Source organism: Acomys minous, assembly GCF_964271855.1.
Source record: "Acomys minous genome assembly, chromosome: 1".
Lineage (NCBI taxonomy): Eukaryota > Metazoa > Chordata > Mammalia > Rodentia > Muridae > Acomys > Acomys minous.
In genome coordinates this window covers 27,665,850-27,683,704 of record NC_140483.1, presented here as the reverse complement: position 1 = coordinate 27,683,704, position 17,855 = coordinate 27,665,850, and the positions used below count along the sequence as shown (strand labels likewise).

The following is a 17,855-nucleotide window of genomic DNA, read 5'->3' as shown; positions in this document are numbered from 1 at the left end:
ACCATATCTGGCTACTTCTTCTTCTTTTTTTAAGTAAAAATTCCTTAGTTTTTTTTTTTTTAATTCCTGGTACCTCTATTACAATTTACAGGGCAATAATATAATGAAATAACGGTGTAATGGAAAAAAAAAAACCTACCATAGATAAAAGACCGCAGGAGCCGAGCGTGGTGGCGCACGCCTCTAATCCCAGCACTCAGGAGGCAGAGGCTGGCGGATCGCTGTGAGTTCGAGGCCAGCCTGGTCTACAAAGTGAGTCCAGGATGGCCAAGGCTACACAGAGAAACCCTGTCTCGAAAAACCAAAAAAAAAAAAAAAAAAAAAAAAAAAAAAGACCGAAGGAATGTATATGTAATTGACACCGCATTGCATTAATAAACAGATGCACATTTTGCAAACTGTGCTCTGACAGTCCCGAGCAAGAAAGTTTCCTGTTTAATCTGCAGTGAAAGTTTCTGACTATGGACCATTGTTCCTTCTGTGACGGATTTTTACATGAATGCCCTTTCCTGACAACTCCTCCCTCTCTATTGTAGCCATTTTCTGCTGTTTGTTAAAGCTTCCGTTACCATACCTACCACATTCCACCACCAGACCACCAGTCACCACCATACAGACCACCTGAGCATCCTCTAACGCCACCCTCACTCATGGCCCCACACTTAGATGGCTGTTGTCCAATATAATTCCCAAAGTCATTATAGTTCCACCACCACCATAGTTACCTCCATCAGCTTCCTCCTTCCATGTAAGCATCACATCCTCCTTCTCTACCACCACATCCTGGTCCACCACCACAGCCTCCTCTACTGTTATAACCATGACTACCACCACAGTTCCTCCCATCACCTCCAAATCCACTACATCCACCATCACCACTTCCACAACTACCTCTGCTGCCGTCGCCTCTGCCACCACAGCCTCCTCTTCCAAAGTTTCCACAACAACCAAAACTAGCCCCAAAGTTTCCTCCAGGACCCATAACATTGCCATCCACCCACCTCCCCTACCTCTCTGCGACCCAGCAGAGTGCATCTCGGGTTTACAAACAGCCTTTTCACCTCACAATTATGCCCATTGATGGACGCCTCTATGGTCAGCGGACTGCATCTCTTGTTTAGAAACAGCCCTTCTCACTTCACAATTACGCCCATCGACAGCTGGTATTTCTGGGCAACGATGTTTTATCAACTGTGTCATGATCATCAAAAATTACAAAAGCAAATCCTCTTTTCCCCACTCTGCCTGACTTCCAGAACTTGGATGGTTTCACGCTGCCATACTTTTCAAAGTAGTGTCTTAGATTATAATCCCCTGTATCTTCTTTAGTGCCGCCGCCACCACCACCACCACCACCACCACCACCACCACCACCACCACCACAATTTTCTTCACTGCTCAACAGGCACCGGGCTTTCTAGACTCTTCTCTAGAAACAGCTCGTTGGTTCCAGCACACGCCCAGCACACATTGCTGCATCCATCTCTTCAACACAAAGGCAAATCACACAACCCAAGCCCCTGGGAAGTTTTGTTGAAGATCTCCTCTCATCACCACAGTCTGTCAGCGTTCCTCAGTTCTCGGAATGTCCGCTTCAACTGTCGTCTGTGGTTTCAAAGCTTAGACCACCAATAAACAGCTTCCTTTTGAGTCATGGCCCTCCCTTTTGAGACCAGACTCACCTCTGCCAACTCTAAGAGCAGCTAGAAGCCAACCAGCCTTTACCACGCACACTGCAACAGTTTCTCATGCTTAAACCTGTGCGTGGTTTCTATGCAAGGACAGAATCTAGAATCCAATGTGCTTTGGAACAAGCCCACTGCAATTGTTTCTGACAGGAATGGCATCTTGTTAGCAATGCTCTCTTCTGTGTGAGCAGAGAGAGAGAGAGGCTGGAAGTCAGGTTCTCCTCTAAGCTACATTCCATGCAGCCCAAGCAAAGGGAGGCTTCACTGGTTTCTTAAACAATCAGGAATGGCCTGCTTTGTCCCGCCCACCCCTCACCACCACCCTTTTAATTATAATAGTGGAAAAACATAGTTAAGTCATTGTGGATTCAGACAGCTCGGCTTCAGAGGCAGAAAAGGGAGCTCTCAGGGCCTAATCACAACGTCTACACATGCAAACGTGAAGAACTCCAAGACACAGAGAGGACTGAGCTAAGACGCATTCCGAGTCACCAAAGGCTAGAATCGCAATATGGGGGAAAAATCAAATAGATTCTTTTCAGATACAGAATTTATAATGATGGGAGCATGGCAAAAAAAAGGGGGGGCTATTATTATCTTAGATGCCTACCAACTGATGGATGGGTAATGAAATGTGGTAAACATGCACAATGGGACTTTATTCAGCTGTAAAGAACCTGAAATTATGACGTGTAAGAAAGTGGATGGAACTGGAAAACGCCTGAAGTGAGGTAACCCAAGCTCAGAAAGACAAACCACATATATCCCCATGCTCCCTCTCTCCCTCCCCCTCCCCCGCACCCCCTCTCTCATTTTTTTCAAGACAGGGTTTCTCTGTGTAGCCTTGGCTGTCCTGGACTCACTCTGTAGACCAGACTGGCCTCGAACTCACAGCGATCCACCTGCCTCTGCCTCCCGAGTGCTGGGATTAGAGGCGTGCGCCACCACTGCCCAGCCACGTAGTCTCTCTTATATACACATCCTAGCTTCTAATTTTAAATATGTACATTTAGTAAAGCATGTACAGAACCAAGGAGATTAAAGGTGCCCATGAGAGGAGAGAAGAGATTCTTTATGGTGGGGGGTGGGGGAGGGGAGGAGAGGAGAGCAGATCTGTATAAAAACAGAAGGGTTAAGGTGGGGCGAGGTAGAGAGATGGGGGATGGTGGAAAAGGTTCAACCAAAACCATTATGTATAAAAAGAGCCATGTGGAGAGGCTGGAGAGATGGCTCAGAGGTTAAGAGCACTGCCTACTCTTCCAGAGGTCCTGAGTTCAATTCCCAGCAACCACGTGGTGGCTCACAACTATCTATAATGTGGTCTAATGCCCTCTTCTGGCATGCAGGTGTACATACAGGCAGAGCCCTGTATACATAATAAATAAATACATCTTTTTTTTTTTTTAAAGCCATGTGGAAATCCAATTCTTCAAGATAATGAGAAAATAAAAGTTGCCAGCTAGATCATTCAGAGGGTAAAAGTGCTTGTTGCACAAGCCTGATAAATCGACTTCCATGCCTCACACTCACACACCAGAGGCCATGGTAGAAGGAGAAACCACTCCTGTCAGTTGCCCTCCGGCCCCCACATGCAGGCCATGGCATGCACGCTACCTCGCACCAGCTTCCATTATGTGTGTATGCACATACATAAATAAAATTAAAGTTAAAACATAAGTAAAAAATAATAATAAGGAAAAGGACTGTTGTAATGTATGTTGGTTGGTTTTTGTCAACCTGACACAAACCAGAATCATCTGAGAAGAAAGACCCTCAAAGGAGGAACTGCGTTCATTGGGTTGGCCTACAGACAACCCTGTGGGACATTTTCTTGGTTAATAATGATCAATGTGGGAGGGCCCCCGGCCACAGTGGGCAAATGGTCCTGGAAGGCCAAAGAGAGAGAGCTGAACGGGAGCCCGGAGAGCAGACCAGTAGCCGGAGCTCCTCCACGGCTTCCTTCAGCTCCTGCCTGGAGTCCCTGCCCAGGCTTCCCTGCACGGTACACTGTATTTGTCATAGTATTTATTAGAGCAAAAGGAAAAAAAAAAGAAAAGAAAAGAAAAGAAAAATGAGGAGGAAGTAGAGGAGGAAAGAAACAAAACAACAACAACAAAAAACAGGACACAGTGTATTTAACTTTGGGTCCCAAAAGTCTTTACAACGTTTTTCCCCTACTGACACCAGGGAAAACTATTACCTACAAATGAAACAAAAATGAAACGCATGAATAAGAAGATAGAATGCCTATCAAGTGAGCTATACTCCGTGAACTTGGAGGCTCACATATACTCACATATAAACTCAGACACAGTGACGGCAACTGCACGTTTTTTCCCCTTGGCTTGACAAGAAGAAATTATGCTAAATTATGCCAGAGCTTAAAGGTCAAGAAAACAAATAAACAAGCCGGAAAGAACCCTTTAGTCACTGCGCCTTAGAGAACAGGGCTTCTACGAGGCACCGTCGTTCAGCAGGGAAGGACACTGAGGGTTACAACACGGAATTTGATTCAGACAGGAAGACATGGAGAAAACAGGCAGAAACACCCCCAGCAAAGCCATTTCTTTTTTCTTTTCTTTCTTTCTTTCTTTCTTTCTTTCTTTCTTTCTTTCTTTCTTTCTTTCTTTCTTTCTTTCTTTCTTTCTCCCAAGACAGGGTCTCTCTGTGTAGCCTTGGCTGTCCTGGACTCACTTTGTAGATCAGGCTGGCCTCACACTCACAGCGATCCACCTGCCTCTGCCTCCCAAGTGCTGGGATTAAAGGCGTGCAACACCATTGCCCGGCTCACAAGGTCATTTCTTGATGCCCACACTTGATGTGCTTATTATGTTTTAGATGGAAAGTCAGAGCATTTAGACAAGAACAAAAGGGAAATAATGAGTATGAAACAACAAAGAAACAAAGCTTTTGTTTCTGTTGTCTGGTCTTGCAGCTGGGCAGGCTGACTCTGACCTGGCAATCCAGCCAGCCAAGTCTACAGGCGTGTGCCACGCCGCCTAGGCTGAAGAAAGCAAATTCAGGCACCCTTTGTCAAACAGTTTGTCCAGGAGGTCATTTCCGGACAAGGCCTGTTCCAATATTCTGAATTATTAAAGTAATATGAAGTGTGTGAGGTGCCCCCAATGACCTTATTATTCCAAATAAATTCACACTTGTAAAATCACTGGAAATACACTGGATAGCATAGTTGTGAATAAGTACACATCCGGCACAGCCCAGGCAGACAATGATCCTGAAACTGCTATTGGTTGAGAAAGCCTCAATGCCTCAAGCGAATACGTTTACAGTACACGGCTGTGTAAAAACCTTTGTCGTTTCAAAAGATGCTACTTAAGGTTTTCCTTAACACTGAAAGAAGGTGTCTGCTCTCCCTGTCTCCGTCCCCATCTCTGTCCCTGCTTCTGTCTGTTTCTTAAGCACTGTGAAGTTTTCAGTATATCCTCTTGGGTGAAAGGGCACAGCCAATCCATTTACTTAAGCGCTCTCTGGCCTATTTTTTGTTGATTCTGTTGGTACATGTGACAGGCTAATAGTATCTCCTAAGAGAAGGCTCGTGTGTGACCTTTTAAAAGGAAGGAACAAAACACAACAGTAAACACAAGATTACTGGGGATAACGGTTCCTGCTGGGCCATGGTTGAGGGGGACAGATTAGAACGGCCCATGACAACTGCCTGGGTGCTCGTTTTCATATACACCCCATTAGCTGCTTTCTCTCTCTGCCTTTTCCTCTCACACGTTTTACTTTTCAGAATAAAAACTGAGGGAAAGCCAGGTGGGTGGTGGTGCACGCCTCTGAGTTCGCGGCCAGCCTGGTCTACAGAGTGAGCTCCAGGAAAGCCAGGGCTACACAGAGAATCCCTGTCTCGAAGAACAAACAGCAATAACAGCAAACAAGCAAACTGAGGGGAAGACATTAGTAAGGACAGGAAAGACGTCAGCCTGTTTCAGTCAAAATATTCAGTAGTGCCTACTGTGCCTGGACAAGCAGGCTGGGTAGAAAGCGGAGCCGGCTTGCTCGCGTGTCAGTGGAGACTGTGCAGGTGCAAAGCTGCTTGGGGGGCTGCCGGTAGCCAGATTACACTCTGAGCTCAAGTGGGCTCCTTTCTTCCATGATTCAGGGTTGCTATTTTGGATCTCTTAGCTGAAAGACACAAAGTCAGGGACAGCTACAAAAAAAAAATACACTCCATTCAGCGAGCCTGAATACTCATCAAGTGAACTTTCCACTTGTCAGGAAGACACTGCTCTGCACTTTGTCTGAAATTCTGCTTCAGGCCTCAGTCTCAAAGTGACTTCCTTCCTCCACCCTGGTGCTCCCTTGACATCCTGTCCTTCCCTTGTCACTTCTCCCATCATGCTCTGCAGAAAGGCCAGCGGTCTACAGGCAGCAGAGGGCAGGGAGTTAGCCCTGCTGCGTTCACCATTATACCCTTGTTATCTGACAAATGCCAGGCCCATTCTCAATGCGTTCAGGTACTGTTTGACTGCTGGGGGGCCGGGGGAGAAGGGGAATAAAATGAGAGAACCAGCGGAAAAAAAGAATAAAACATCAAAAGAGAATTCAAGGTTTGCCAGGTGTAGTGGCATACGCCTTTAATGTCAGCCCTCCTCTCGAGGCAGAGACAGGCAGATCTCTGAGTTCAAAGAGGTCTGGTCTACAGAGCGAGTACAGGACAAGCACAGCTCTGTTATACAGAGAAACACTGTCTCGAAAAACAAAAATCAATTCAAGATTTAAAACACCATCATAGAAGGCATCTATAGAGATTTCTCAGGGTCTGTTGACATCTACAGGCCTCCTCCAAAGGGAATTTATATGTCGAGATCTCAATTTAAGAGAAACTTCCATGCACTTGTAGAAAGAGGCAGGACTCCCCAATCTCTCCCAGTCAATTCCTACCACTCACATGCATGTCCAGCTGGGCCACATCTCTATCCTTAATTTTTTTTTTTTTTTTTTTTTGACCAACAAAGATTGTTCTGTTGTTGAAATGAGAACCATTCAAAAGGTCCTGAATCAGGCCAGTCACTGCGCTGGTCACCTGACTATATGGGCTGGCGTGGCTTCTTTGCCTCTCTCTGTGTGTTCTGTTCCTCTCTATCTCCTGTGACTGAGTGCTGCCCGCCCCACCCCCACCCCCCCATTCATTCTTACAAGCCCACGCTGGAACTGACAGCCTCGTGAAGACAAACATCTGCAGTGCACCAGGGAGGACCCATTCCCTGCCCCGGGATTCCCAGGGAGTAACTCGGGGATGCTCCACAGTGGACTTCACTAAAGACCGAAAGCTCAATGCAATCGAGCAGGCAGTGCGTATGCCACCGCGGCCCTTGGTCTGCCCTGGAGCACGCACACGTAGTATCCAAACATGTCCTCAGTTCTTGGCAAGCAGGTGAAAATACAATACTGTGGGCACATCAGATCACTTCCTTCTGATGGGTTGACGTAGCATCCCATGATGAAAGCTGTGATGGCACTACCAAAGGAGAGCAACCCAAACAACTCTGGAAACCAAAGTCTGCTAAAAACAAAAATCCTTGGCGCTGGAGAGACAGCTACTGGTTAAGAGTGTTGGGACTCCTCCAGAGTGCCTAAATTTGGTTCCATGGACCCAAGATGGCTCGCAAGCTACTGTAACTCCAGCTCCAGGATCTAATGCCTTCTTCTGGCTTCCTCCGGCATCTGCACACACATGGTACACACACAGAGACACAGAGACCGATGCATACATTTTTGTTTTTTTAAAGCAAAGCATGCAGCAGGGCATGGTGGTGCATGCCTTTAATCTCAGCACTTGGGAGGCAGAGGTAGGTGGCTTTCTGTGAGTTTGAGGCTACCTTGGTCTACAAAGTGAGTCCAGGACAGCCAGGGCTACACAGAGAAACCCTGTCTGGAAAAAAAAAAAAAAGAAAGAAAGAAAGAAAGAAAAGAAAAGAAAAAGCAAGGCGTGTCAGATATGTATGGTGGCATATGCTGTGATGCCAAAACTTGGGTGACAGAGACACTGGGTGAGTTCAAGGCCAAGCATGGTTACATGAAACTGAATCTCAAATAAGCTAGGGAAAGAATACAATCAAAATGCTCATACATGGGCCCGCCCTTGTGGTCCTCCTCTTCCCTGGGGGGCTATTGGCCACCAGCCCACAGAGCTCAGAAGGCCGTGAGCTTGCTGCTGGAGAGTGACCTATGCAGACTGGGAGCAGTGCACCCTCAAACACCAGGGTCCATCCAACACACCCTCTACCTTCAGACAGTCGGACTGAAGTGTTACGAAGCGTAATACCCAGGCATTCAAACCTTCAACTGCCCCCCAGAGTCTAGGACCAAAGAGGAAGTCAGAACTTCACTGGTGATGCCCTTCCACAGGAAGACCAGGCCTGCAGCAGACGAGGCTGGCATCGGACTAAGGTTCAGACAGAGGAAGGTTCACTGGTAAACAATGTTATGGACCTGAGATTTTCAAAAGACGAAGGCAAAAAAGTAACAAAATCTGAATGAACGTCGGCTGCAAAGTTTTGAGTTTACTCCTGTGTGTAAAACTTAAGTCTGTGACCACAGCAGCCAGAAGTGGGACAAACAAGCTAACAGCATACAAGGGAGAGTGAGCTAAGCAGTGCGTAGAAACACGTCATCTTCTTTAGAGCTGTGGGTAGCTGGGAGCTGTGTCTATTACTGATATTCTTAGACAGGTTCTCAATTACATTTGATTTAAATGCAAATTTGACCATGCCAGCTTCTTATTTAAAACTCAATTTCAAAGTGTCATCTTTGGCCAGGCAGTGATGGGATATGCCTATAATCCCAACACTTGAGAGGCAGAGGCAGGTGGATCTTGTTCCAGGACAGCCAAGGCTACACAGAGAAACCTTGTCTGGAAAAAAACAAAAGAAAAACAACAAACAAACAAACAAGATGGTTCCTTACAAAGCAGGAAATGATGGTTACTTTACGGTGGAGCAACATGGCACCAGGAACAGAAAGAAGAGCCATCGTCTCCAGGTGGCCTGCATGGAGAGCAGTGTGGCTCCTGTGACATTCCTGCCCAAAGCAAAGCCTGATCACCAGACAGATGGGGTAAGGACAATCTGAAATATAACTTGCCTCCTTCATTTATATTTAAAGATCCTGGTGAATATGCTGTGCTATAAGGGATGATCTTAAGATCACAGGCAAACTGAAGCCACAGACTGGATAATAAAACTCTTTCAATATCCATTTCCTGATCAGGATAATGACACTGTGGTGATAGCAGAAAAAAAAATGTGTCTTTAGTCTTTTGAGAATGTGCAACGACATGCCTGGGGGCAGGACGCATCATTTCTGAGGAAGGGAGAGGAGAGAGATTAAAATGTTAACATTGGAACAGTCTGGGTGAAGACAGAAGTATTCTTTGGCAACTTTTCCTTAAGTCTGAAATTATAACAAAGTGGATTGCAGACATTTCAACTACTACAATTCAGTGAGCCCTCGCCCCCCTACCCACACCCCAGGCCTCATGCAAGCGGACCGATGAGCCCCACCTAGCCACCTAGAAACGGCCAGCTTTGAGACTCAACCTTCACGTGTGCCCTTGACTGCTTTCCACCAGGTTAGCGGCCCTGGGTCGCTGCCAGCCGCAGCAGCTCTACGCTACCTCCTAATTAAGCGTTCCCATGTATTACAGGCTTTGAAACTGTCTGGCTCGTATTCATTTTACAGACGAAAATACCCTAGGCCAGAAGGATGACTTATGGAAGGTATCCAGACTGTATGAACAAAATCAGGATGTGAAGAATTCCAAGGTTATTATTTCTTCCTGACCCCACAACTCGTTTCCCAGTGCATAAAATAAGCTTAGTGTCTTGTGGAAGAGCTAAGTTGGAAGTGGCATGCCATGAACACGGGCAAAAGGTTAAAGAGCTTCCATCCCTGGGACCCATGTGGGAAGTAAAGACTCCTATAAGCCGTGCTCTTGCTTCCACAAGCATGCCACAGCACTAGGGCGTGCATACATGTGTGCGCGCATGCTCAATTTAAAAATCTTACAGTTTTAGGAACGCACGTATTACATTTTTTAAAATCTTAGTAACTTGAAGAAATGGGTTTTGTCAAGTTAGTTTTAGCTTCCTGTCGGCTTTGTTGTCGCCTGCGAACCAGTGGCCAGAGGTGTCATGGGAGATGAGGGAAGCGCTGTGTATTTCAGGGCTCTCCTAACTTCCTCCCTCATCACATTGTTTCAGAATCTCGGGACATTTTACCACCTGCGGTGTGGCTGGCTGAAGTGACCAAAGTTTAGCTTAGCACTCTTTGTGAGTCACATACACAGAGAGACAACAACACAACCAAGGGCAAAAGAACAAATACTGTTAATTATGTGACACAGACACTTCAGGGCACCTCATTCACCTAAGACTTTGCCAGACACTTTCACATAACTATGTCTTTTGCTTCCTGACACACTATAAATGTTCAATGGGATGAAACCTTTCTCAGTTCCTCAGCATCCCCAGAGGTGAGCACTCACCAGAGACCTCTACATGGCAAGTGCCCAGAACAACCAAGCTGTTGAATCACCAAGTGTGACGCCAAAGTTATATGACCGGTGTACAAAATACGAGTAAAGAGTCTCGTACAGAAGAATCACATTACCAGAACAGATAGCTCAAGAACCCTTGAGGAAGCCAGCATGAAATTAAGTCACACTGTCATTTAAAAAAATAATTTTCAAATTCGTATGCTCATGTGACTTTTCAAAGAGAAATGTTTAAGTAAGTCTTAGCTAACAGGGTACCATAGATTATAAGAAAGAATAAGGGTGTGTGTGTGTGTGTGTGTGTGTGTGTGTGTGTGTGTGTGTGTACGTACACTTGTGTGTGTGCCATGCATGCCCCAGAGATTAACTTAAGGGATCTTCTCCAACAGATCTTTACATTATTTTCTGAGGCAGGGTCATCCACCTTACTGGAGCTTGCTAGACTCAGCCAAACTGGCTGGCCATAGAGCCCCAGGGATTCCCCTGTCCCTGTCTCCTCAGCACTAATGTTTTCCCTGGGCACTTCAGTACTGCTGCTGGTAGAATCCAGGTTACTTTTGTACTTGAGTGACAGGGACTTGACTGACTGAGCCATCTCCCTAGTCCAGTAAGAAAGTTCTTTAATGCCGGTGGTATAAAATGATCCCCAATATAAGCTATTAAACAATAAAAAAGAAAAAGCTAAAATGTAAATACATCCTATACAAAATTTAACTCAAATATAAGAGGTAAAACTATACAATCTTGGGGCTGGAGAGGTGGCTCAGCGGTTAAGAGCACTGACTGCTCTTCCAGAGGTCCTGAGTTCAATTCCCAGCAACCACATGGTGGCTCACAACCATCTATAATGTAACCTAATGTGTACTGTATACTAAATAAATAAATAAATCTTTTTAAAAAAAACAAAACTATACAATCTTAAAGAGAACACTGAGTTAACTGCGGTATATTGTATTGGGCAGTAGACGGTTTCACAAGCATGATACTAAAAACAGAAGCAATACAAGATAAGGGATAAACCGGATTAAACGAAAATTTAAAGTGTATATGATTCAAACTCTCAAGAAATTGAGATAAGAACTCCCCAGTAGGAGAAAATATTTGCCAGTTGTGCCTAACTTGGTGAGCTATGTGCTCTGGCAAGGAGTGACTGTGCCAGCAGAAGACAGTTTAATTCTGGGGACTATAGAGAGAGTATAAAAAGGCCAGAGCCTGAAGAAAGGGGCGCAGCTGTTCCTCCTGCTGGTTTGTCAAGTGGTAGAGAGAAAAGAGACAAGAAGCTGAGGCCATCCTGAGTAGATGAAGACTGGGCTTGCCCCAAGGAACGCAACACCCTAACCAGCAGGAAGCAGACGTAAATGCCACCTCTCCTGACTAACCTTCTGTCTCTCCTACCTGATGTTGGGGTGTTGGAAGGGATTGGGGTCAAGAAGGGTGGTAGATACACAAACCCAAATAAAGTAGAGTTAAAAAAAAATGCCTACAAAATACTTCTGAAGGCTGGGCACGGTGGTGCATGCCTTTAATCCCAGCACTCAGGAGGCAGAGGCAGGCAGGTCTGTCAGTTCTAGGCTAGCCTGGTCTACTAATCAAGTCCAGGACAGTCAAGGCTGTTTCACAGAGAAACCCTGTCTTGGAGGAGGAGACAAAAAAACCCTTGAGGGAGGAGACAAAAACTAAAAACCACTTCTGGTCCTGTCATTTTAATTTTTTGTTTGTTTGTTTGTTTTGTTTTTCGAGACAGGGTTTCTCTGTGTAGCCTTGACAGTCCTGAACTCTTAGACCAGGCTGGCCTTGAACTCACAACGATCTGCCTGGCTTTGCCTCCCAAGTTCTGGGATCAAAGGCGTGCGCCACCAGGTCCTGTCATTTTAAATAAGGGATACGCCATCTGGAGTGCCTGCCTCATTAATTAATGCTTGCAAAAGGCTTAAAGGAAATTATTTATCAAGAGACATTAGCAGGTGAGGATGAAATGAGAACATTTAGGAAACATATACATTAAAATGTTGTGAGAAGACGCATTACTTTGTATCCTAACATAAAATAAATAAATAAATAAACAAACAAATAAATAAAAGGCATATCGTTTACTGTTTCTCTAAACAATTGCCATTATTTGTAACGAGTGTAAAACCTTGGTCCTACTTAATGTACATTACTTATCTGTCCAAATGGTCTCTAAGCACTGAAGGACCTAAGCATCCCCAGTCTTCCACTATGCCCCAGGGCTTTTAAGAATTTGGGGTTGTGTGAGCCCCTAGTTCAGTGTTTCTCAACCGGTGGGTCGGAACCTTTTGTGCCACGTTGTGGGAGCAGGTCAAAAGACCTTTCCACACGGGTTGCCTAAGACCATGGGAAAACAGATATTTACATTATAATTCACAACAGCAACAAAATTACAGTTTTGAAGTAGCAACAAAAATAACTGTAAGGTTGGGGGGGGGTGTCACCTCCTGAGGAACTGTATTAAAGGGCCACAGCCTTAGGAAGGTGGAGAACCACTGCTCCAGTTCCACGCCTCTGCTGCCATACAGTGCTACCAACAGGTCAAGGTTGGCACGTCCTGTCCGTCTGCCAACAAGAGCTGAGACTGAGCCAGCTCCCTCTTGTCAGCATGCTCGCCTGGGGGAGCTCTAGTCATCAGGGGGCGATTCATTGTTGATCCTCCATAACCAGAAGGTCCCTGAACACATGCTCTGACACTGTCTCTCTTGGTCCCGCCCTGACTGGAGTGACCACAGACTAGGAGGGGGGTCACGGGGGGGGGGGGGGGAGAGGGGGGAGGGAGGAATAGGATGACACCGACTGGAAACAGCACCACAAACTAGAGGCTAAAGAGAAGAATCAGAAAAGAAAAATCAAGGCAAATAAAAGACCCGCAATGTAAACGTCAAACTCCAAACCCTCCTGGATGACAAGATTTAATTAGTAAATGAACTTCAGACACATCTTGAGAAGCTTTGCTGAGACCTGGAGCTAAGGGGAGCTGTGAGGCACAAGTCAGGTTCCATAACAAGGCAGATTCTAGCTGGGCGGTGGTGGCACGGGCCTTTAATCCCAGCACTCAGGGAGGCAGAGGCAGGCGGATCTCTGTGAGTTCCAGGCCAGCCTGATCTACAGAGTGAGTTCCAGGACAGCCAGGACTACACAGAGAAAACCCTGTCTCGGAAAACAAACAAACAATAACAAACCCAAGCTGACCCCCCCCCCCCAGAAAAAAACCAAGACTGATTCTACAACACGTCTGTACTGCACAGCAGTAAGAAAGATCTGAGAGGGGGACATTAACGCAGCATCAGACGCAAGAGCAGACACAAGACGGGAGGTAGAGCTTTCCCAGCCTTGAGGGGCTGCCAGGTGCAGCCACGAAGGGCCAGAAGGTACTGGGAAGGGAAGAGTGTTTGGCAGGAAACGATTCCAACAAAGGGCTGTGGGTAGCTGGAGAGGGAGAGACACAGCCAGGAAGTGACTAATGCACTGATGGGGTGGTTGGGGGGGGGGGAGAGGGAGGGGGGAGACAGCTCTGAAGGGCAGGGTGACATTCTGAAGTTGGTAAGTTTTCCAGTAATGGTGACAGCCGGAGGCATAAGAAGGGGAGGAGAGAAGGCTAGGCCAGTAAGAAACAACAGCCTGAGGGTGAGCAGAACCCTAAAGAAACAGGGACTTCCTGAGGGGAGGGATCATCCAGGTGACCGACAGAGTGAGAGCCTAAGTTGGCCTGTATTCACTCCCCAGACAGACGTCTGCTTACCAGGACCCCTGCGGCTCATTGAGGCTCAGGGTCTATGGGAAAGCAGTGCCATTCAGGTAACGTCAGACCTCAATTCCAACATTTGTTTATGTTAAATTATCTATGTACCCTTCCAAGTTTAGAAAGCTTTAACTCTGATTTTAAAAATTGAAGTCAAATGCGGTGGCTCATACCAGTAATCCCAAGCATTTAGGAGGCCAACACAGTAGGATTACTGTGAGTTCAAGGCCAGGTTGAGCTATACAGTGAGTCTGAAGCCAGCCTGGGCTACAAAGTGTGTAAGACTCTGTCTCAAAGAAGTGTGTGTGTGTGTGTGTGTGTGTGTGTGTGTGTGTGTGTGTGTGTATAAAAGCTTAGAAACTCCAAAGTTCCTCCACTTAAAACTTTCAGGTAACAAACTTCAACTTGCAAATGAAGTCATGCCACTGCTGCCACCCAAGGAAGGCACTCAGCAACCCCACTGAGTTCCTGCCACGTCCCCAGGCACTTTCCTAGGCTTTGTGGTGGCATTCTCTCTACAGTAAGCACGCTACACCAGTGAGACTGGAAGAGAAGAGATGTCACTGGTGGACCGAAGCCAGCACAGCTCCCGAAAGGCTTCGCTCCTGGGTCCAGCTTGTACTCTCATTTGTACTCTAAAGCCACAAGGTGGGGTGGGCAAACAAGCAAGAGTTTATAGACGCATATTGCCAGTCAGCAGGCTGTTAAGAGCAACTGGCCATTGTTTCGGTGATTTCCCCAGGTCACTCTGTTTCAGGTGGCAAGTGAAGCCATGCCTGGCAAACAGGCCAGTACAAGCAGTGCTTCAAGAAAGTCACTAAGTCAATCAACAAATCATCAGGATCTAATAATTGGCCTTTTCTACTTTATTCTGTTTCAGCTTTGGTGGCGATTCACATCACCATTAGTGGAAAAGCCATGAAAAAAAAAAATCCAGTAGACAGAATACGAACCAGAGAAGTGCAGATGAGTGTGTAATGGGGTCAGTAGGTCTGTAAACAATTTCACTCTGTGACTAGTGCTCCCAGCAGGCATGAGTGCTGGCTGTGCACATGGGCGAGTTTGTGCGCTCTAACTGCTCGGTGCAACTTTCTCTCACCTAACATTAGTCTAGATCTGTGGACAGCACTGATGCGATTGCTAAGGGGCAAGAGGGAAGGCGCAAAAAAGGTTGGGCGTGTGAGTTTTGAAACAAGATACAGGACCACTGAATGGACAACACTGGTCATTTGTAGAATCTAATCTACTTTCTAAACGGCCCTGGAAAACTACAGTCCAGGAGAGCACCCTATCATGTTTCGAGGCTGTAGCTCCATACCTACAATGTAACTGGCGGCAGCCTGCAACACTAGCAAGTTGTTGGACCACCTGGCTGGAGACTTAAGCCCAGATAATGATGGGTCAAGGGAGGGTGAACCCACAGACAGAGCTGGACTGTTTAGACTTGCATATGTCTCCCGACCTCTATTTTAACTTTCAACTTTTCAGGACCCTGGGGATGAACTGGACTTCGGTCACTGGATCTCTGTCTGTCTTCCCAATGTGACCACACTGACTAAATCTCCACTTTCCACATTTAAAAACAAAGAACAAACAAAGACACAAACAAAACCTATTGTTTTGACTTCTCAAGAATTTGGTATCTTAGGGTAAAGACTGTGACTCCCGCCCCACCACCACACCCCATGTTCCATCTAAGAAGTGCTTATAGATATTTGCTAAGTAACTGGACAGAACTTGAGACTCTATTCCAGAAGAGCACAACAGTGTGTTCTTGTAGTCCAGGTCCCTGGGGGCTGACACAGCACTGTTCGAGCCAAGGAACGGAAGGCCAGTCTGGGCGGCATGGTGAAAGGGAATCTCAAAAGCAGCAAAGTCAGGTGGGCTGCACACCTTTAATCCAGCACTTGGGAGTGGAAGGCAGGAAGATACTCAGTTCCAGGCCAACCTTCGATAAGCAGTGAGGGGCTCACTGTCTCAAAAGAACTTTCCCGGAGAAGATGAACCCTTACTTGTACTTCCTTCAAATCATCGCAGACTGGCCTTGAATTCATGGTAATCCTGTTCCAGTGACATTTAGTTCATACCGCCGCTTCTGCTGCTTTAAACACTCTGATCACTGTGACTACCCTGTCCTCAATGGCGGGGTCTGACATGTCGCAATTCAGCCCGCAAGAGTGCTGATAAAATGGAGTTTGGGACCTAGTCTGTGCTCCTTTGCAAATACAACCCATACCAAAAAAAATTTTATATATATATACATATATATCCACTTTTTCTTTTTCCTTAGGAGAAATAGGAAAACACAGAACAGATCCCATCTGATAAACGCAAAGTGAATCTTGGTCCATTTTCACATGTTATGCTAGTAACATCTTGGTTAAATTAAAGTCGGTAATCCAAGAGAACCTCACCTATATTTCTGGTTCCAGAGAACTTTCACACGGAAGAAATTACTGAGTAGTGGACATTGAACAAATTACATTTTGCACAACAAAAGAAATAGGGCAGGGAGGAACCCCCTCCGTACTTTCCTAGCAGTCCGTCCTCTCTGGAATCACTACTTAACCGAAGTAGGAGACAGAAACAAACACTTGGCTTTGAACAACACACACACACACACACACACACACACACACACACACACACACGTCCGTCCTGGGGCAGACACTACTTCAGACGCCCCATAAAACAACTCATCCAATTCACATAAACGAAGCCGGAGCCTTTATCAAAAACTTGTTTGGTTATTTGGTACGCGGCCGAGAGGAGAAGGGGGGTTTTAAAAATCAAAGTAAAAGCATGCTTTGTAAATGTTCTATGTCTGGTCAAATTATGGTGCCCATGCTTGGCATTAATACGAATTCAACTAAATTCGTTTAAGTCTGCATTTTAGTCCAGAAGCAACATAAATTTCGTCTCAGTGGCTTGCAGCCCTAGAAGTGAGATAAATGAGATTCTGAGTTTTTTATCTTGAACTTAAGAGTGTGTGCGAGTTTGAAACGGATCTTACCAGGTAAAAGAAAAAAAACTAGCTTAAACAAGGAAATAAACCAACAAAAGGCCCACAGATGAAAAATCCCGCAACCTTCCGCCATCTCCCAAAGGTGGAGAACCCCAATTCCAGGGTCCGACTCCCAGGAGGCCTTGGGCGACCCAGAGTCCCTAGGAGACGACGGCAGGGGATTGGGCGTACGTAGCTCCTGGGAGTGCCCCCAGGGAGCTGCAAAGCAGGGAGCCCCCTCCTCCTCCACGCACAGGGATCCAAAGAAAGAGGTTCCTCGGCTCCGGGCCGCGCTCCCCGGGCGCCGTGCCCGGGCCCCAGAGCGCGCTGGCCGCGCCCCCCTCCCCTCTGCGGCGCCCCGAGCGCGCGCACGGCCGCCGAGCCCCCACCCGACCCCGGCCCAGCCCGGCATCACTCACACAGCCCGAGCACCGTGGCCAGCATCGACCACAGCCAGCGCCGGCGAGCCGGGGCGGCAATTAGTGCCACGGCTCCGACGGCCTCTGCCATCCTGCTCCCGCCGCTCTGCTCGGCCCGGTTCCCGCTGCGGCGGCTCGCTTGCCTCAAACCTCACAGATCCGGGTCGCGGCTGCGGGCGCGAGGACACCTCCACGCCACACCTCCCCTCTCCCCTCCCCGCCGGCCACCGGCCAGCCCCTCCGCCGGGCGGCAGCCGCCCCGCTGCCTGCTCATTGGTCTTCGGGGCATCCCGTGAAAGAAACCACTGGACAACAGGACTGCTCGTCAGCCCCTCCTGGAGCAAGGCCCCGCCCTCTGGGTCCCACCCTTGGTTTGTTGGTGCTGCACGCCCGCGTACAGAGCCTCTGCAGCGGCCCTACGTTGAGCCTGCCTGCGTGGCTGGTCGTGGGGCAGCCTGCCGGCTCTCCGCCG

General features: G+C 47.1%; 1 protein-coding gene across 1 annotated transcript in view; it reads right to left on the bottom strand.

Annotated features, from left to right (window-relative positions):
* Positions 1 to 17,614, bottom strand: part of MPZL1 (myelin protein zero like 1) — a 39,539-nt gene extending 21,925 nt beyond the window's left edge. The window contains exon 1 of the mRNA XM_084790299.1: positions 17,384 to 17,614. Within this exon, the coding sequence (XP_084646425.1) occupies positions 17,384 to 17,474 (91 nt within the window). The 5' untranslated portion in view covers positions 17,475 to 17,614. The remainder of the gene's footprint in view (positions 1 to 17,383) is intronic.
* Positions 17,615 to 17,855: the final 241 nt, after the last annotated feature.